This window comes from Scomber japonicus, chromosome 21 (assembly GCF_027409825.1).
Source record: "Scomber japonicus isolate fScoJap1 chromosome 21, fScoJap1.pri, whole genome shotgun sequence".
Lineage (NCBI taxonomy): Eukaryota > Metazoa > Chordata > Actinopteri > Scombriformes > Scombridae > Scomber > Scomber japonicus.
In genome coordinates, this window is record NC_070598.1 from 8,169,018 (window position 1) to 8,190,199 (window position 21,182).

The 21,182-nt window shown below is 39.1% G+C and overlaps 1 protein-coding gene across 1 annotated transcript in view; it reads left to right on the forward strand.

Annotated features, from left to right (window-relative positions):
* Positions 1 to 375: 375 nt before the first annotated feature.
* Positions 376 to 21,182, forward strand: part of LOC128382037 (dipeptidyl aminopeptidase-like protein 6) — a 131,106-nt gene continuing 110,299 nt past the window's right edge. Inside the window, exon 1 of the mRNA XM_053342013.1 lies at positions 376 to 546. Coding sequence (XP_053197988.1) covers positions 376 to 546 — 171 coding nt within the window. The remainder of the gene's footprint in view (positions 547 to 21,182) is intronic.

The window sequence follows — 21,182 nt, forward strand, 5'->3', positions numbered from 1 at the left end:
TCGCTGAGGCTGCTTTCTGCCGTCTTTCGGGTCCGGATCATGATTGCTTTATTCAGTCTCTTGTGACTGTTTTTGCATCAAGTTGAGAAAGTGTGGAAACCGCGTCGCTGCAGCAGCGCTGAGACTCGATCAGTGAGCCTGAAAGTACGTGCTGTGCATCCTGACTACAGCTTGGAGTCTTTTTTTTTCTCCCTCTGTCAACTGAACTGGAGCATCGTCTAATCGAATTACTTAAGCCATTATTCATTGACCTCTTCTAACTTGAAGCCAGTTTGGGCATTTTTGCATTTATTGATTGAAAACAAAGACTCGCCAAGTTATTATTATCATTACATTATTTTTTTATTTTTTATTTTTTTGGGACAAATAATCGAAATGGCGTCACTGTATCAGAGATTCACCGGCAAGATCAACACAAACAAATCCTTCCCCAACCCTCCAGAGGCGAGCCATCTCCTCGGGCAAGGTGTCGAAGGAGAGAGGGCGGTGGAGAACCAGCGACCCGGGCTTCAGCATCAGTACAGTCGACACTCCGAGGACGAAGATGTAAGAAACTTACCCTGTCATCACATTTGCTTGTCCGATTAGTTACCGCTGAACCAAATGTGCTTTTAAACACGCGGTCAGTGACTTTGAAATGACAAGCTGTATTGATCGCAAAGCCAATAAAAGAATGACTTTACTTAATGCCCTTTGCTGTTAATTACAACTCCCCCTTTTTAAAGGCAAAGTTGTCAAACTTGTGCGTCATTGTCTCAATTGGCTGGCTTGTCTGTCAATGAATGACGCGTCGATTACGTCTATCTCTAAAGAAATATACGCTCAGTGGCGCTGTCTGGTCACTTAATACATCTAACAAATGTTAGATCACGTCAGCTTTTAACTACATGCTGCTGTTAGTTTATGATCGTCTGCTGGTTAAACATGTGTCAGGATGCTGTTTTACTTCAACTCTGCCTTAAAATTGGAACTAATGTCACAGAATTGATCATTTTCATCCTTAAAAAAAAATCCTTCAAACATGCTAAATACGTGTTGACTGTTTTGCGTGTTTACCCGCAATGTTATGTTGTTAAATTGCAATGGAAACTGAATAGCATAACTGAATATGACTCAGACACTGCGTTTGTTTACCCCAGATTATCTATTTCTGGAGGGATTTTAATACATTTCAACGGGGTCACCTTGGCTCTTCATGGCGGCGCTATTATAATCCTTGTTTGACTGTTGGAAGCACCTGCCTAAACCTGAAACGCTGCCAAATGCTCAGGTGGAACGAGCAGACTCACGGCGCTGTCCGTGGTGCTGAAACCCAGACTGACTGGTGTTACCCGCTGTTGTCTCTGTCTATGGTGCTGAAACACTAACTCAGGAAAGTAGCTTTTAGTAGGGGTCTGTGTTTATCAGTGTTTTATTCAGACATATAAAGTACTCCGTCTTTCTTAAGAATGCATTTGCATCATTGGATGTCTCATTTGTCATCAGCTGCTGTTGTTACTATCCATGCTTGGCCTTGTAGTACACTTGATATTCTATTGTATATTTCAAATGAGGTTTCATAGATCAGATGGATAGATGCTATTGTGCCTCTTTCTGCTGCTGTCAGAACTCACCTGGTGTCTTTTCTGCTCCCAGATTAGCTTCTATTCTTTCACCTGGATCAGCATTCATCATCATTTATTCATCATCATCATCATCATCATCATCATCATCATCATCATCATCATCATTGTTAGTATCTGGCTATATTGCCATTATGTATCCTGCAGTATACTGATTATAAACAGACATAATTGCAGTTAAAAGTATGGTAAAGTTAACATCACAATCACTAAGAGATAAGATGCAGTTGTATGAGCTGTGAGATTATCATTAGTAAGCTAGCGGCATGGTAACTAGTTGCACTGATGGGTGCAACAGGCTTCTGTGCCAGGTAGGTAGAACCTGAAATAGAGGAACAGAGAACATTTTATTTTCAAACGTTTGACAAAAATGTCTGGCAGAACCTGAGAATTCCAAGGTCACACTTTTTTTAATTGATATTTGCTTTCCATTGTTAAGCTCCATCTAAGCATTATACTCACAATACTATTTTTTGTGCTTTCATGTTTAAATGGCCGTTACTGTTGCTGCAAACTCCGGTGGTGCTCAGTAAGGTGCAGGAGATAAAACACTGGTTGAGGTTTACATGAATATAACATGAGGTTGATTTATTGACCGCCGGTCCTGTCTTTGTGTTTGTTGGTGCAGAGAACTCCAACATGATCTGAAATCAATAACAACGGTGATGTATGGTTCCTATTCATCAACCTGAGAGCGTGATGGGAGATACTACATGCAGAAGCAGCTTTGTCAGATATAAAGACTATTTGAAAACAGGTCTGTGCAGTGATTAGTTCACAGCAACATGTTACTTACAAAGCCATGCTCCACTGTTCCACCAGGGTTTGTTACATACTCTTTCCCATTCATATATGATATACACACTTTTATATGTCACAATCAGGTGCACACGACAGACAAATGCAGACTCAAGAGGCAGATAGTTTGAATAAGGGGTTTTAATCTTAGAATCAAAACGCAGGCTTACAGATCTCATCAGGAACAGCTGGAAACAGACAAGGTTGACTAGAACCAGGCAAGCCATAATAACAAACTAACAGAGAACGAAGAAACACCACTGGTATAAGCAGTGTGTCTAATGAGGGAATGAGTTGCAGGTGAGGAATGGGCCAAGTAGCTGCAGGGCTCATTGAAAGTGGGAATAGATGTGTAGATGGGGAAAAGAGGGAAAGTCAGAGAATATTTGGTGGATAACTTAAGGATAGAAGATCTGGAGTAGGAGAAAAGAACATGACCTGGGGAACTGAGAAGAGACCAGAAACAGAGAAAGAGAGCAATGCAGATGACTGGGTAATGAACGAGTGTGGCTGCAGAAAGGAAGTGAGGAGAATATTATATAATAATATTAAAAAGTATTTATATGGCAAGTTTATCCTATCTTATACTAGTACTGCATATGGGTTTTTTTAATGTCATTCTAAGCTTTGGCATCTTTCCAGCTGTGTAGCCTTAATGAACGAGTGTGGTGGAGGTGACATTTATATCACGCTGTGTGGATGAGAAGTAGAGCCCACTGGGATGAAGAGCTCATCCATGACTCAGCCTCCCCATAGGGCCGCCACACAGCCCTGCTCTGCCACTTCAAAACTTTATCCACCCTTTTCTCCTCAGCTGCTAAACCCTCCTTACACAGCACTTCTCTGTCACACATGACAATTTTATGCCAGAACTATAATCCCTAAGAGTAGCGTTGTTTTATCTAATTTTGGAACAAAAGCTGCAATTTACTGCAACATATTTTCTGTTATCATACTGCAGCACTGATTGATGCTTGCTTGTGAAGTTCATTATACCCATTGTGCTCATTGTAAGCCTCTCTGAAAGTGAAAGTGTTAGTTAAACCCCTTAATTGTTACTTCCATGGTCTCAAGACCTTCTTTTGTTTCTAACACCTCCCCCCTCCCCCACCCCCATCTCCCTGTCATCCCTAACTCTAGTTGGCTGTTTCTCTCTGCTGCATTTGTTTCCTTCCAGTCATATTTTAAACTTTTACATTTAGCTTAAGGTTGAATCCAGGATCTGATAGTGTGTGAGAGAGCAACTGGGGTTCACTGTCCAGCTGAAGGACACTTTCTTATTGATGGACACCTGCACTGTGCCAGGAATCGAATGAGTGACCTTTTTAGTTGCAGAATTACTCGGCTAGCTCATAGCCAAGTTCCTCAGGCCAAAATTTAGCTATTCCCATACTGAGCCAGTGAAAATATTCACATCCTTTTCTTTAGCAACAGTAAAAACACATCAATGTAGAAATACTCTGTTATAGGTATTATAGTTAATATATTCAAAGTCTCACCTAACTGAAAATCTTATTAGCAACATGTACTTAAAGTATCAAAAGTTAAAGTAGTTCTGCAGAGAAAATGTATCCTGTCTAACTAATATGCCATATTGTTATGTATAATACACTTCAAAAATATGTCACTTATTTATTTGACATTTAGTTATTTTCTTATGACATCATTAGATCATAAATACAAACACATCACTACATAAGTATATTTTTGCTGGTGTAGCTGGTTGAGGTGGAACTTAACTCCTTTGTATACAATTGGTTAGTTTAATCCAGTTGTTGGGCCCCTTCCAAATGGTCAGATCATACACCTTGTCGTGAGATGGGTTAATGGGGTTTGAAAGAAGAACGATTAATTTCTGCTATACAAGTTCATTTTTGTGACTTTTGCTTTCCTTTTTTTATAACTCAAACAGTTATTTAAATGAAACCATTTCAAATATAATTAGGGATCCCTGTTAGACACTGCTTTTTTTTAAGGGGTCATTAATCAAAAATATTGGGGAGTGGTTGGTTGGTTGACTCTTTGTAATGTGTTTTCTTAATATATATATTTTTTTATCTAAACTCCCAATCTGAAAAGTAACTTGTAACTATATATAGATCAATCCAAGTTAAGTGAAAGGACCTCAAGACTATACTTGAATCATTAGTTACTTCACCACTATGATATAGTCACATAATGTTAGTTTATATCCCCCATTGTACCTGTTGCACGCTACAGGCTCCAGCCCTTCCATTACTCTGAATAAGAACACATGGGAGTAATAAAATATAGGGGAGAAGGATTGGAATATATATGGGCAGTCATTGTACTGTATATAACACATACAAGTCTGGATTAATTACATAAATGAAACTCTGTCATGCATGTATTGTGATCATGGCATGAATTATAATATCATGATATTAGATTAGTTTAAACTCCCAACAGTGTTTGTTCTAAGAATGAGGAATCCAGAAAGAGGAATTACTCTCCCTCAAACAGACAATGCCTTTAAAACAAGCCATTATCGCTTTTGTTTGGCATGAGCTTGACTTATTCTCCATTGCGGGCTAAATCCTTCTCTGTCAATACATTTGATAGTGATCTTAGTCTGAAATCCTCTCTGATGATGATTCCCCAGCTGGCAAAACAACTCATTACAATCTAATCAAACATGTTTTTTTTTTGTGTTAAAGCTTTCACTCTGAAAATCTGTGTAATCGGCATCTACTCTGGCTGTTCAATTATGATTGTTGGAGTTAGTTCCACTGACGTCTGATCTGTTGACTTTCACAGTTCAGTAGGAATTTGAAGAGTTTAACGTCCAATATTGTATAGCCTTTTGGCCCAGTCCATATCTATATAGATAGCTATATTATGTAAAGCCTTTTTGGTTCCTCTTTGAGCCTCTGCTTTCCTTGGCAGCTTAATTTTAAAGTGTAAAGTCCATGCAGTCTCACATTTCAGCCTCATTAGTCAGATATCCTCTCCTATGGCATTAACACCAGTGAGAAAATGGTGAAAAAGCAGAAATGGATCTTTACTTCCACTATCAAAGGTTTGTCCCTGTGGTGTAATTTTGTTTTTCTCCACAGACACTATTACACGAGTAAACATCTCTTTTTCCTCTGTCTCTGTCTAGTACGATCAGCACAATCGTAATGAGACTCAAGAGATATCAGGCTAGAAACACTGAGATTCAGACAGAGAAAGGTGTGGAGTTTCTCTTTTTGTGTGTGTGTGTGTGTGTTAAGTGTGTGCGTGTGATTTGAGTCACGTATTCCCATAGTTCTCTTCTTTACACTCTTCCAACTCATCTCACTTATTCTGCTGTCTAATGGCTTTGCGCCTGCACTTTGCATTAAGAAGGATGGGGGGGGGGGAAAAAGATAAATCCACAGCCACACATTAATACACACTCCCTTTCTCCTCTTTGCTTTATCTCTCTGTCAAACACACACATACACACACACAGTTGCACACACACACACACACACACACACAAAAAGATATTTTTTCTGGGTATGGATTATGAAACACCGGAGTGCTGAAATGCCCTTTTAATAAGCTGGCCAATATCAGATTCACGTTTTATGATAAGACAAATAATAATGATGAAGAACAGTGCAAAGAAAACAGTAAAAATACAATATATAGTAGAATATTATGCTTTTATATCCCTTCACTGTGTCAGCAGATATAGGGGTTATTTTGGGGTATAATAGGGCTCTGAATAAGTCATGGGAATCATTTTTCCCTCTGTCAGCAGATAAAATTCATTGTTTCTTATATAGCACTGTGCTGTTTTTAATTTTAATGTGTGTCTTTATTATTCTAAAGAGCTAGCACAGTGACGGCTTTATTCTTATTGGCACTGTCATTAACATGAAGCTAAAACTCTTGAGCCAGCTAATTTTATTGAGAGATTATGGTCCCTTATATCACAAAACACACTAGTACTGGAGTTAGTGTGTGGTCTTAGTTTCTTCTGTTTCATACGCCACCCTTCATATACTGAAATATTGATGTCTTTTAAATGTTGCTTATAATCACAAACCATTTAATAGCATTGATTGAATTTACATGCATGTATGTATTGTATTACTTTGTTTGGTTTAGTTTAGTTTAACATGTAAGATCCTCTATTTACTTTTTGATTCTGTTTCAGTTGTTTTACATTAACGTTAAGCCCTCTGTGGCATAGCCTCTTTCATTGTTTACTGTCAGATCTCATCATTGTAGTTTGCATTGGTTCCAGTGCGCCACTGGGTCTGAGTGCATTGCAACAAAATATTAGTACAGCGTAGATGTGTGAGTAAACATACTGCACAGCACGCATTTGTCTAATTGTTGATTCTCTGTGTTGGAAGATCCACTTAATAAAGTCTTGTATTTGACTCTCAGTTCTGTAAAAAAAAAAAAAAAAAAAAAAAGAAATTTTAGGGCACCTTTGCTCACAAGTTACACAATTTGTTATCATGCAAACATGGTAACTTGCTTCTGCCTTGATTGATAACTTACTCTGGTTTTGAAAGATCCTGATCAGCTTTCCTAGATTCTAATGTGTTTTATCCTCTGATCAGTTTAGTTGGTAGATTATGCCCTAAACCAGCCATTTCCCTTAAATGTATGACATTTCAGTCAGGAACACTCTCGTCATAGATCCAACCATGTACTGAGACAAATGGTAGTTTTGCTCTGAGATGTTCCCTGGATTAGCCAGCAGCATAAAGCTAAACTAATATTGTGTACACATCACACCTATCCAACACCTTGTTTTTCTTTTTGGAAAGCCAAATTTCTTTGTACAAGCACACACTGGCACACACATATTCCAGACTTGATTGATTGATTCTGCGTAAAACAACACAGCTGGTTTGTTGGTGGGCTTTCTGTACATCAATGTTGTGAGAGCTCTGTGTAAAAAAGGGCTTGCTTGGACTTTTCTGCCTGTAGTTGTAACACATGAAGCATACGGCAGTCTTTTTCAAAGTGGTTAATTCAATGAAATGAATAGTTCATGTAAGCAGTTGAATGTACAGTATGAGGTTAACAACTAGGTGAATGCATGCATACTATGGTAGCCACTGCCTGTTTTCTATTCCTGGAAAACTGGTCTTAATGAGTTGGGGATAATGAACTGCTACTTGTCTAATTCTACCTGATTACAGAAACCGTGTTTACCACACTGTGCCTTTTTTGTGTGTTGATTAGTGAATAGTAAGTGAGTGATCAATATAGGTACTTGAAGGATGGAGTTATCACTCTACTCATTCGATTCAGGGTGGCATCTGGAGCCCTGTTTGATGATGTGAGCCGGTGTGTGTGTGCTTTTCAGGAGTTTCAGTATATTGCAGTATCTCCTTACAAACTAAAAAATGAGACTAAATGCCAAGGGAATCACTGGCATACATACCAATCAGACAAACAGCACATTTAACTATTTCCTCTTATTTACTGTCAATGATAACCACATTCAGCTTTCACCTGATTAGTGTCATATTCCAAATCAAAGACCTTTTGACCTCCAGCTCTCTTTCCTCATCTAGCTAATTTCTCCTTCATCAACAATTCATCAAACACTTCATGTTGATCAAACATGGCAGGCTCATATGTGTGCCATTTTCCCCGTGATTAATTATGCAACCAGCGGGGTGTAAAACAGTAGTATGGTTTATTTATCATCAGGAAGCGCTTACTAACTAAATCAGGTACACATTAAGGAAGGGTGAAACTGTACATCGCTGGCAGGTCATGTGATTAGATGGAACATAGTTTGGAGTTGATCTTAATGCATTTGTGTCAAAGTTGCTCTAGATATGATGACAAACATAGTTTAGTAATGATTGCTACATTTAGAGATCACAGAAAGGTGAAAAACCAAAATATGCCTCGTATTCACTCTGCTTTCTCTTTAAATCTCTGTGTAGCTGCGATTAAATTTGCACAGAGGGAGGGTTAGCAACATGAGATAATCCTGTAGCACTCACTGAAAGAGATTTGCTAAATAATGGCAGTTCAGAATCAATTTTGTCCTTTCCAAAGGCTGTCAAAACAAAAATAATGATAATAAGAAACTGTTAAATCGGAGCAACATTACTGCTGTCTTCCCTTTCTTTGCTAGACTTGTGTTATGTCCTTTGCAACCTGTGTTTTGCAGAAATGGATAAACAAATGCTCAGTACATAGAGGATAGGCTAGATAACTCTAAAAAAGGCTATTCATCAATACCAAGGTGGCATCATGTGCCTGACTGTTGACGTCTGCAACTCTCGAACTGGTGCTGCATTCCTCTTTGTGTTGCCGCTGCTTGTCTGGCAGCTCACTGACGATAACAGATGGTGGGCATTAATAACTTCATCTCAGCGTAAAATGAATTCATATCCGGCCTTTTCACAAGGCATTTTCACTGTAGGGAGAGGCAGGCTACAGAGGAGGAGGAGGAGGAGGAGGAGGAGGAAGAGGAGGATGGGGAGGCAGTAACCAAAATGCTCCTCCATTGGGTTTTAAGCGAAGCTCTTGCTCGTCCTCCTATCCATCTCTCTGACACATACACATAGCTGTACACTAATGCACACACAAACACACAAGCGCAGGCCTTAAGAGCTACGGCGCGTTTCACTTTTATGGGTCAGAAAACCCGAGTGCTGATTTAGTCATTATTTATGACTGGACGCAGTATTTCTAAGATTAGGGAGGAAACAGCAGAGAGGCAAATAACTCTGAAGTATTCCTACTGGTAAACAACACGTATGTGATTTACATCAACACTGTGAAGTGCTGATCATGCATATCAAATTCATCGCAATGTATATAGATTACAGTTATCAGATCTGTTTTGGCGTGGCTAAAAATCCTCTAATGGGAGTCAAGGCAGGTTCTTTAAGAGTTTGCAAAATTGTAGTTTTCTCCCTAAATGTACTTCTTCAGGCGTGTTAACTTCTGTAGGATTAGATTGGTCTTTAGATATGCCCCTTATGTGAACTGATGTGTTTTTCTTTGAGAAGTTAAATTGATATTGAAGTCTATTTCATATGATTTGACACCAAATACCCCTCAAAGTTAGAGCATGTTGCAGTGAATCTAAGCATACTGAGAAAAAATAGACTGTTTACAGTTTTAACAGTCCTCAAAATGTTGAAAATACCCATTGGATTGAAACTTAATGGCCCATTTGCGTATGCAATTTTCTAATGGGATTGTTAGTATCTGTCATTATCTCTGTTACACTTGAGCATTATGCATCAAAGTAGGTTTGAGGAGGGAAAATAGCATCAGTTGGAGTGCCTCCGGTGCACCACTAGAGGCTGTCCTGTTCCTGTCTCAGAGTGAGGTGTATCATTTTTAAGGTGCAAGTGAGAAGGCTGAAACACATTGTTCTGGAAGGAGGCTGGGTCTACGGGGAGTGAAGGCCAGTCATACAAAGTGAGGTTAAATCAATGATACAGGGATGAGGGATGATGAAAAGAAAGTGCAGAGACAGTGGGACAAAGGTAGGAAGGGACGGCAATAGACGAAATAAAGCATTTGCCTCGAAGGCAGAGGGGCCACCTTAGGAAGACGCTTGATCAAAACCAGAGGCAGATAATTGAATAGTATATTATATAATAAAGATGAATAGTGTATCTAAAGGACAATAAAAGGAGGATGTGACCCGGCCTGCTCAGACGAGGATGGAGGATCACAGCAGACGCCTGATCTGTAGTATTATAGTAACACCAGCAGGGTTTCACACTGGGGTCAGCCCACTAATAATTTAACTATTATACAGTAGTACTTATCTATACTTTTGTTTTTACTCAGTATTCAGTCATGGTATATATGTACAGTATTTGATTGTGTCCTTCAACTTTATAGTGTCTGTTGAATCTTGCACTGTTTGTACTGAATTTCCTTTAGTTATAAATAGTTATTTAGTTCAGTATCTAAAGTTGTTAATTTTGTGAAGTTCTGCTTGAGGCTAGAGCATCAGCTGTAAAACATCAGCATTTGATTTCAGTGCCTGAAGAGAAGCTTACATCTCCACAACTTTTAGCAGACAGTGACGCACATAAATTGATTATTAAAGTAGCATAGATGCTGATTTATCTGTCTAGCTTCAACAGGCTAAAATGTGTATCAAATATCTCACAGTGCTTAAAATCACCCCTAGAGTTATTTTTTAAGACCATAAGATTGATTTGATTACCTCTATCAGAGCTTTATTGGCTGTATATGCCTAAAAACAACACCGGACTGAAAACCACAATCATTAAAATGGAAAGAGATACCTGCAGTAGAGAATTTACTTTGTGGATTGCACATGTTAATTTAGGCCCCACAGTGGTGCAGTAGTTAGTACTGTCGCCTCACAGCGAGAGGGTAATGGTTTGGAACCCACCGCCCAGCTGGGGACCTTCTTTCTGGAGTTTGCATGTTTTTGTGCCTGCGTGAGTTCTCTCTGGGTACTCTGGCTTCCTCTGACAGACCAAAAACATGCAGGTTAGGTTTACTAGTGACTCTAAATTGCCTGTAGGTGTGAATGTGAGTGTGGTTGTCTTTCTATGTATTGTAAATAAGCCCTGACAACCTGTCCAGGGTGTACCCGCCTCTCTGAGATTGCACCACCACGCCCCTCTAGAGAATAAGCAGTAAAGAAAATTGATGGATGTTAATTCAATAAACTCTGATACTTGTTTTCTAACATTCACTAATGGGAGGTAATTTGCAAATAAGAAGCTATATCACTATTATAACAGCTACTTGTTAAAATACCAGTCAGCAGAAGCTTTAACTTGCGGTAGTTGATGCTGTCTGTTCCTGGTTAAAAACCTATTAAGATGCCTCACAGATATAAATATGTCCACATAATGTATCTACACAACAGTTTGCTAATGTACTTAGTGGTTTCACTTGTTAAACTAATTGCTTCTGCCATGCCATCATTGCTACACATTCTGTACAACTAACAGCTAATAACTAAAGCCTTTTGTGTGAGTTTAAACTTTTTCTGCAAAATGTAGAAAACAACATGTGGGTGTCGAGGAAGACGAATCAAGTTGATGAGCAGTAGTCAGAGGACAAAAGTTAGTTCCAACATTTACATACAATTAACCTTCACAGTGCATTTAAGGTTTTAAGTTTTTTTTTTTGGTCCACTAGATGACACAGTTTTCACCAGTCTATCTGGATGTGACTACATAACAGATGCTGTTCAGTGTACCATCCTGCCTTGAGTCTAGACGGTATCTGTGGAGAAATATGTGATAATATACAGTAATGGCAAAATATACAGAAGGGTTTTACATATGTAGGATTGCAATTAGGTAGTGTTTAATCATTAATATCAAAATAGTTCATTCTGTTCAGCACATAAACATACTGATCAGAATTCCACAAGATACACTGTAGAGGGCAGAGTTTCCTTGCAGGTAATGACTGGTGACAGGTACAGAGGTTTACACGGCAGCACACTACAATCCACTGAACAAAGCATGTCTCGCTGTTATTCCTGCACTTTTCAGAGAACAAAAAAAAACAACCAAAAAACAAAAAGAACACACTTTTCTGTTGTCTCTTCCAAACTTTGCTTTTTCAGGTGGATCCAGTCTGCCAAGTTTTGGCTGAAACGCTTTCAATCACCCCGCCTTAAATGCTGAAAAATCTCAGGAGGGAGGGAGGGGGGGGGGGGGGCTTTGACATGTTCTTTGATGTCGAAGAGTAGAAGGGCTGCAGTTTACCTTTCAGTTCCAAGGTGGGTTAGGAATAGGAAATAGCACATCTCTGATTGTCGGGCTGCTCTGAGTGGAACATGGCAGTTCTGTATTCATCTATGATAGAGAGGAGTGCAATCGTGCATTATTAATGCAGGGCGTCTGAAGAAACAAAATGTTGAAACTGTATACAGACAGTAAGGGATTTTGATTGTCACTGATGAGGGCACAGAGTACTTGTGGTGCCTGTGAGAGAAGAAACACTGCTGATATTTTTCACCTCATAATCTGAATTCAATTCAATTTTCAGTGCAAGCCAGTTTTTTTTTCCTTTATTGCTTTAAATCGATCTGTGTGTTATCTTTCCCTCTATTGCTACTTGCTCACTGATAGACAGATATGTTGCTTTAAGCCTCCACATAACCCTTTTTTCCAGTTTGCATTGCTATTTTAAGAGCATTATCTTTCCTCCCCACCTTTCACTTCTCTTTTTTGATCTACCAGAGACATATTTTAACAATTAAACATCATAAATTAAATTCAACTTACCTGCTGCTCCTCATGTGGTACTCTTAGTGCTTTTGATCAACAGAACAAATGTTTCTGATATGTCATTGCTAGTGTGGCAAGTACCAAAAATTACCATCAACAGCCAATAAGCCAGGGCCTTGGAGGTAAGTGTCCGCTTAAGCTAAAAAATAATACCACAATCATACAGTTACAACAGCATCCCTCCTTGTGTTCTAGTTACAATGGTGCTCAGGTACAGAAATACATTTGTACTAACATACAATGATAGTTAACAAGCCTCATTTTGTTACCCAACAAGCCCAGTTTTGTTACCCAACAGATCCTTTCAGTATTTATCCTCTGATCCATCACTGATTTAGAGTTTTTTTTTCCCGGAGTTCTTCACAAACTGGAATTGCTTTCTTTTCCTTTCCGCTGACCTGTTGAGAGCCCTCTGAATAGAACCGAGCCCCGGGCCATCACCACCACCACCACCGCTTCCTTCCCCGTCTGATCTATTTCCTTTTTTTCCTCCGTCTCATTGCTCGCCATTTTGACCTGGTGTCCTATTGAATGGCGTCGGCCTACTGAAGCGTAACATTACATCAGCAACCTTGCCTCCTGTCTCTGACACATGGCTCCGGCTGCAACTGTGTTGTCCAAGCTCACACATCTTTGTTTTTCCTCAGCTAAAATGAGTTGCATTGACGTGAATGTCTACGTTTTAACCTGTTATGCTGGGTGAGGTCAGGCTGGGTAGCTATGTTTCAGTCTTGCAGTCATCATCTGGAGTTCTTACTTTGTAAACTAGCAGTACAGTTTCTCTTCCAGATGTTGTTAAAAGTCTGATTTTCACACCTACAATTAATGTTGGCTTTATTTGAAGATCACAATCTTTTCCTACCCATAAGTAACCTTACTTTAACCATTACTTTTATCTACATCTACTTTATCTTAACCATACTGTATCCATACTTTTAGTTCAGTTGCCATAACCATCATCTTAACCTAATCATAAACCAAATACTTAATGTTCTACTCCTTTTTGCATTTATTGTTGGACTAATGAATGAAAAGCCACTGGCATTAAATATTTTGAAAACATGATATGGAACATTGTAGAATAGGTCTGGGGAGTGGGTTGGAGAGCATCATCCCTCCAGATTGTGTAAAAATCGGTCTGGTAGTTGGCAAGATATATTTAACAGATGATACAACCAAATCCTAAACTAAATCCTAATCCCCTCTGGCACGGAGCACAGCAAGGAGGAAGAACACTCACTTCTCAGCTGTTTGGGCGGAGTTTGTATGTTCTCTCTCGTTGTGTGTATGCTGTCACCTCACACCATCCAAAAATTTGGAAAGTCCATTGGAATGGAGACAGAAGATGCACTTCACTATCTCGTATGAAATATCTTAATGTCATTGCAAAATATTTATATATAAATGGTCCACAAATAGTACTGTAGGTTCCCTGGAGCAGGTTTCAAATCTGATTTCCTCAAACACCGTGCTTAGTGGCTTGATAAACTGGGTTGATTTGAGGGAATATTTTTATGACAAAGCATTGGGTAGGTGCAGTTGGATTTCTGTCTGGCTAAATATAATGGAAAGTGAAACAAAAGTATCAAAATTAGGTCTAACATAATGTGGTTTAAGCTGAAATTTCCCTTGAGTATAAATGTGATATTAGTAATTTCAGTTTGATCAATAGTGCTTGTATTTTTGAATGGATTTTACCTGTATGTTTCTTTATCTATAATAAAACAGGTACTGGCTTCAACTTCAGTTTATCAAGTGAAACCACTCAAGGGGTCTTGCTCTCACACATACTCCATGACCTCTATGGCAAAACAATGATGTATTATTTTCACATTTGCACCAATCATAGATCAAGGTCTTATATGGCCTCTAATCAAAAACTTCAATATAAGAACCTCATGACTAGTTGTCTTCTTCTCTCAGAGAGTTTTCACATTTAACATCTGTTCCTCATTGTACCCCACATGGACCACAGAGATTATCCACAACTATGTGTGTTCAGGCACACATAGCATATATATATATATATATAGAGAGAGAGAGAGGACATGTGTTGTGAGTCACAGTCCGTAACAAATGACCTCAGCTCTTTTTATTTGTTTCGAATCCATACAGCCATTACAGGACATTGTGGGGCCATGACTGGGCCCACGATAAATGCACCTCCCTCTATGTGTGTGAAGAATTACTTTCAGATATGAACCGAAGGGAATGGAAAAAATGTTCATTTTTATTTTCAACCAAGTATATTGGTTTTTTTTGTGGCTGCAGAGATGTATGTGCTTAGAGTGGAACTGCCTAGAAAAGGACTTTATTTGAACAATAGAAATGGAAAATAATTTGATAGAATGGTAGACAGTATTGTGATACGAGTTCATTTTCTCAAAGGTTTTACTGGATGTTGTTGTGAAAAGAATGAAAGGCAGCAGAAAGCGTATGATATAGGTTCAGAAAGAGACAAAAGGACTGCAATATATCAAAGTGGCTCACAATAACAAATGTACATCTATGTTGTTTATCCTTTCACAGGAAGTTCATCCATTTTTCCCACTTCAGCTTAATGATATAAAGGATTTTCTTGCTGCTGTTTAGAGTCACTTTGTACACAGCAAGAAATCCATCTTCATTTTTGTATTATTGTTATTGAATCCTGAATATATTTTGTCTTTGCTAAAAAAAAGGTAATATTAATTGGTTTGCAGTATCAACATGTTTTAACATTTCTTCTAAAAATGGGCAGTGGCTTGGAGACCAAGATAGCAGCATGTATAGATTCAGCTGTCCCTACAGGTCCAAATGTATGTATGTCTGACTTGCACAGGACCCTTTAGAGACAATGTATTATTCAGCTTTATGTGAGAAGTCACCTGTGGTTTAGTGGACACTTTCTGGCCATTGAAGAGGATGAAGGTTTAAGATACTTCCATATTGACTTCACTTTTCAGACCTGGAGCTAGCTGCTTGGTCCAGTAGCTTTTGAACCCCAACGTTGGATTAGAGGGGCTGTGTGCAACCATTTATGTTGGAGCCAGGGTTTGAACTTCTCTGTAGATCTTTTTTTTCATCTTTACACAACTATTTCTGTCACTTTTCACATCAACAACAACAGAATAACAGAGGGCAACACTATGAATGCCCTTCAAGAGAGACTGTCTGAAAATGTGCTGTTATCCACATACCATGGCCCCCCAACCTCCCCTCTATAATGGCAGGCTTTTCACTCTGCTTTCAAATGGAGCCATTTGGAACAACTACAGGACTTTTGATTTTTGACATGGTTAGACAACACATTATACAAAGTAGTTCTGATGGAGCATAACCTGACCTGTTCTCCTACCAATTAACTGCTTAACATAAACTCCTGTCCACTGGCCAAACCCTAATACTGTAGATAATGTTCTTAGAAATTCTGCCAAAGTAACATTTTTAATAGAAATAACTCCCACTATGCTTTCCACGATGCCCTTGTTTGCTTTTGGTTGGGTTTGGTCTAGGTTTCATTTTCCACCAACACAGTTCACAAAAACAATGCTAGTAAGCAGCTTAACCCTCAATATTGAATGCTGGAGTGTCCTTGAATGCACCCCCAAGGACAGTTAGCAGAGTGATCTCTTCTGGCAACTGCATTACCACACAACAACAACACAATCATGTTGATGCAGAAGACAAAATTACATTTTTATTGAGAGTACTTCAAAAGTAATTTGGCCATTACAGCAGAGACCTTTCTCATCATTACTCTCTCAGAAATTTTTGTGAATAACTGTAAAAAAAATGTAAAAAAAGGAAAAAGGAAAAAGTACAAAGCAAAATACAACAGAGACCAAAAAAGCAAACAAGCAGACAATACAAAATAAACAAACAAACAAAAGAAACCGGTAAGGACATCTCTCCTCTCATCTCATATTCAATCCATCTCCCATCGTGTTTCAAATCTTGGCCAAGGGTGGTGAGCATTTGAACGACTGAAGCCTCTCCCTGTAGCTTGAGCCATACACAGTTTTTTTCTTGTCCAATATTCCCATTTTAAACTGGAATAAAGACATCATAAACACATCACATTGATTTCCTTTAAATGATAATGGTAGGCGATTTATTTAATTTCCTGTACATTGCTTCTCTCTCATATTCAGTCCACTTCCCATAGTGTTTTAAATTTTGTCCAAGTGTGGTGAGCATCTGAGCAACTGAAACTTCTCCCTGAAGCTTGAGCCATACACTGTTTTTTTTCCTGTTCCATATTCCCACTTCGCTTTATGCCAGGTTAGTCGATGTGTCCAATCTCTCAGTGATTCGGGTGGATTAATCAGTACCACCCTGAAGTTTCTTGCTACCATACCTTTTGTAACTTCCTCTGCAGAGTTGTATACTTTAATTCAATCTTCATAATTCACTTGCAGCCTTGTGAAAAACATTGTTCTAAAATGGATGTTGTTTAACACTCCTCACCTTGGAGAACTTCTTGCGTTCCATTAAAACTTCTGGGGCATAATTATGGTGAAATTTGATTCTCTTTTCTTGCCAGATAAAGCTCTTTTTAGTCCAGGATAGCCTTGCAATTCTCTCTCTGACTCTAAAGCTGGCAAACTGAGCTATGATAGATCTGGGTTTAGCAGCATCCATAGACCTCTTGGTAAGTGCTCTGTGAGCCCTCTCAATTTACAGGAACTCCAAATTCGATTTCAGGAAGTTCTCCAAAAATGTTGTCATGGTGCTTCTGTCTTTTGAGCCTTGCAGTACTCCGTAAACTCTGGTTTACACTTCCTGGTCATTTAGCAGTGTAGCACTAGCTCTCCTCCATAGTCTGAATATGTGTCTATGCCTTTTGATGCATGTTTCAACTTCATCTCTTGTTGAACGTCTTTCTTTCTATCTTCCTTTATGTCGTTCAGTTGATGTTCATCTCCAAAGTTTCTGAGATCCCCAAAAATGATCTCAAGGCCAACCCAGGCTTGTTGTGGATCTGCCCTATCATTAGTGTTAACAACAGGCGAGCGGGACATTTTTACCCTTGTTCAGGTCAATGAGATTTTTTCTGTGGCTTTCCATGCATACTCACCCCCCCCACCCCCTTTTTTTATCAATGAGTAACAAATATATAGTTCTATTTTTGCTATGTTGTTGCTTTCCCCAGACCAGAAGCCCACAAAATTAAATTTTCACATATTAAATTGACCGTCAGAAATGTTGTGATTGACTAGGCTATAAAAATGTTATGATATGCTTTTGGCAATGCTTGCTTTGAATGCAAAGAAATCTGATCTGAGCAAATGAGTACAGGGGAAGGAATTATATTTTTGTGTGCTTCTAAGGGGCAAACGCTGAAAGGCTCAAATTAGTCGAGAGAGATTGCATTTGAATACTTTGCCATGGAGGATTTAAAGCCTCCAAATGAGACAGTTATTAACTGGTTATAACATCATGTCTGTGTGGTACCAGTCGTACCAGGGGGAGGAGTATTTGTAAATGAGCTTTGTGCAACTTGGGTCTGCTGGAGTTCAGATCATTACACTGCTGACGCTCCCATGTGATGGGTGTTTGGCTTGTGTCAGCACAATCAACAAAGCAAAACAGCATGAAATGCACAGGGACTCAGAGGCACATGCGTGCAAATACAAAGGCATAGGAACACTCGCACATTCCCTTCATTCTTGCTTACAAGTGCTTTTCACATACAAGTTTCGAATTGCTGTATGGCCTTAAGGAAGCATTCTCCCATCACCTCTGAACTGACAAGAAATGAATAAGCAGGAACAAGACATTAATGACTCTTTTCAAGTGCTGCAGTGGCTGTGCTTACAGTGGTGGTCTGTCTTGTCTGGCAGGGCGGAGGAAAATACACCTTTCCTCTCCTCTCCATCCCAGCAGATATTTCTCCCCGAGGGCCACCAAACCGAGCATTCACTGGACCGTTCCTCAGAATTGCCTTTTGAGTTTTTCAAAAGTGTCACTTTCTCATGGCTTCCTATTCATCTTCTCCTCCTCTTCCCATCTCCATTGCTCTCCTTTCACATTCTGCTCCTCCCTGGCTCCCTCCCTGGCTCTCACCATGCTCTCTCTCTCTCTCTCTCTCTCTCTCTCTCTCTCTCTCTCTCTCTCTCTCTCTCTCTCTCTCTCTCTCTCTCTCTCTCTCTCTCTCTCTCTCTCTCTCTCTCTCTCTCTCTCTCTCTCTCTCTCTCTCTCTCTCTCTCTCTCTACCTCTACCTCTACCTCTCTTGTCAAACAGACAGGTAGCAGCCTCGCCAGCGTTGCCCACCCCCTCCTGCAGTAGTTTGTCTTTTTTGCTCCATCTCATCCATTAGTAATCCATTTCAGGGGCTGTCAGCCATATAGCAGCCTCCAAATGCAGCCTGCACAGTTTATCTACACTGACTGGTGAAGGCCTTGAATGGGGCTGCAACAGTGGTTGGACACAGCCTAAATTATACACACTACTGATAAATACTGTAATGTCCTGTATGTCAAAGAATAGGAGATAGACAGGGCTTCTTTGGGGGTTTGGTGAGAGGAACAGTATTCTGAAAGTGCACTTTTGTTTTGGGGATGGGAAAATATAGACTTGACCCAAGACAATGTTGAAAGGAGAGAAACAAAACACTTGACTTTCTCCAACAATGTGGCAATGCCTTCAGTGTAAGTTAATTTAATCATGACTCTAAAAGCTTTTTGCTGTGTTTCAGTCATGCTGTTGTCTCCCCTCCAATTAACTCACTCCTCACTTTTAAAAGGACTAGGTTTACTCATTCCAGCCAAGAGACTGCACAGATTATGCATTATTTTTTTTATTATTTCAGCTCCAATGAAGACCCTATGAGGCCAAAACATGTTATATTTTTAGCCATTAATATCCCAAACTAAACATGTTTTTAATATAAAGTACATTTTTCCTTTAACAGTGTGTGAGCTTTAATCCTGGTTGCTGTAACAGTTTAGCTTGGTTGATAAACAGGTTTTGTGAAGCCTCATATTTCAGGTTGTAATCCTGACTGAGCCCATTTAGCACACAGCTTATTATGAATTAAAGGCTGTGTTTTTTTGCTGTGGATTTTTATTACATATTTGTCTTTGCCTGTTTTGCATGTATTTCACATCCCAAAATGAATATTGCTAATCTGTAAAGAACACATTTTACACACTGTAAATTGTTCAATGGCAGAGTTTCAAGTGACTTGTAGAAAAAAAAAGAATGCTTTGTTCAAAATGTATATTTTTATACCACTAGACTGTGTCTGTCTTTGCATTACAGACAGGATAAAGTATGCGTATGTGTTTACTGTTAGTGGAAGCTTTTTATTTTTTTAATTACTAAAGTGTGTCTTATTGTTATCAGGAGTAGCATCTCAGCTACATTAGGAGCAACTAATGAAATATTCAAAATTCAAATCAGCATTGTCAATACATCAACAAGAGTGCATGAGATTCATATTATCCAGGCTCACCAGTATTGGCAACTCAAGCTTTAATGATGAAATATATTGTTTTAAATGTGTATGCATGTGTGGGAAGAGAATGCAAATCACACTACTTTGAATTAATGTGTAGAGTTTCATTCACCATGATCAAGTATTCCCTAAGTGGGCAAATATTACACTTGTGCTTACACCCACACACTTGTACACACGCACACACACACACACACACACACACATATACAGGCGCACAGGTACACATAATTTCTCATAAGTTAACATAAATGTGCAGCACATGCTGGGGTCCTGCTGGATCAAGTGTCCTTCAAGCTAATAGAAAGTGTGAACAGCCTCACCTCTGACACATATGGGCAATTGAAGGATGATTGCAGTGGACATCAAAAGAAGATTTGTCATATTTTATAGGCTCTGGCTTAGTCAGAGATCAGATCCTGACATGGATGAAATAGTTATTATTAGGCTTCTGTTGAGATTGATTGTGCACTGAATCAGGACAGAAGAAAAACAAGATTTAATAGTATAATGATTGATTTTCTATTTATGCCATTGAATAATTTTGGTAATGTTACGGTTAAAAGACCAGCGTATAAATTACTGTATCATCCAGCTGTTACATAGCAGATTCCAACCAAATACCCCTCCCTTCTCCTTCCAAATGTGTCTTAATTATTTATCTTTAACTTTAATTTAACATGTCCTTCATTATTTAATTTGCCTTAGACTATGATGAATACTTTAATGTTCTTTGTGGATGCCAGAAAGACTAACTGGTACATTAGTTGTAGCCAATAGGAGTCCTGAATACTAACTACAAATGTTGAACTGTTTCTCACTCTGGTAAAGCTCTACATTCTGCACTCTGCAAACGCCTCCACTCTCAGCTGCAGACTTATGAACTCAAATCAGCCACTTACCTGTCAGTGCACACCAACAAACTGTGGCTCTAATGGCTGCATAAACAGTTTAGCACTGATTGTTCCTTCAGTGGCATCTCCTACAGAGGTGTTGAATTACATCTGCTCACTCTCCATCGCCTCTCTGCAGTCCTTCTGCATCCATATCTCCAAACTCTTCTTGCTCATTATCTTAAGCCCTCTAATCATATT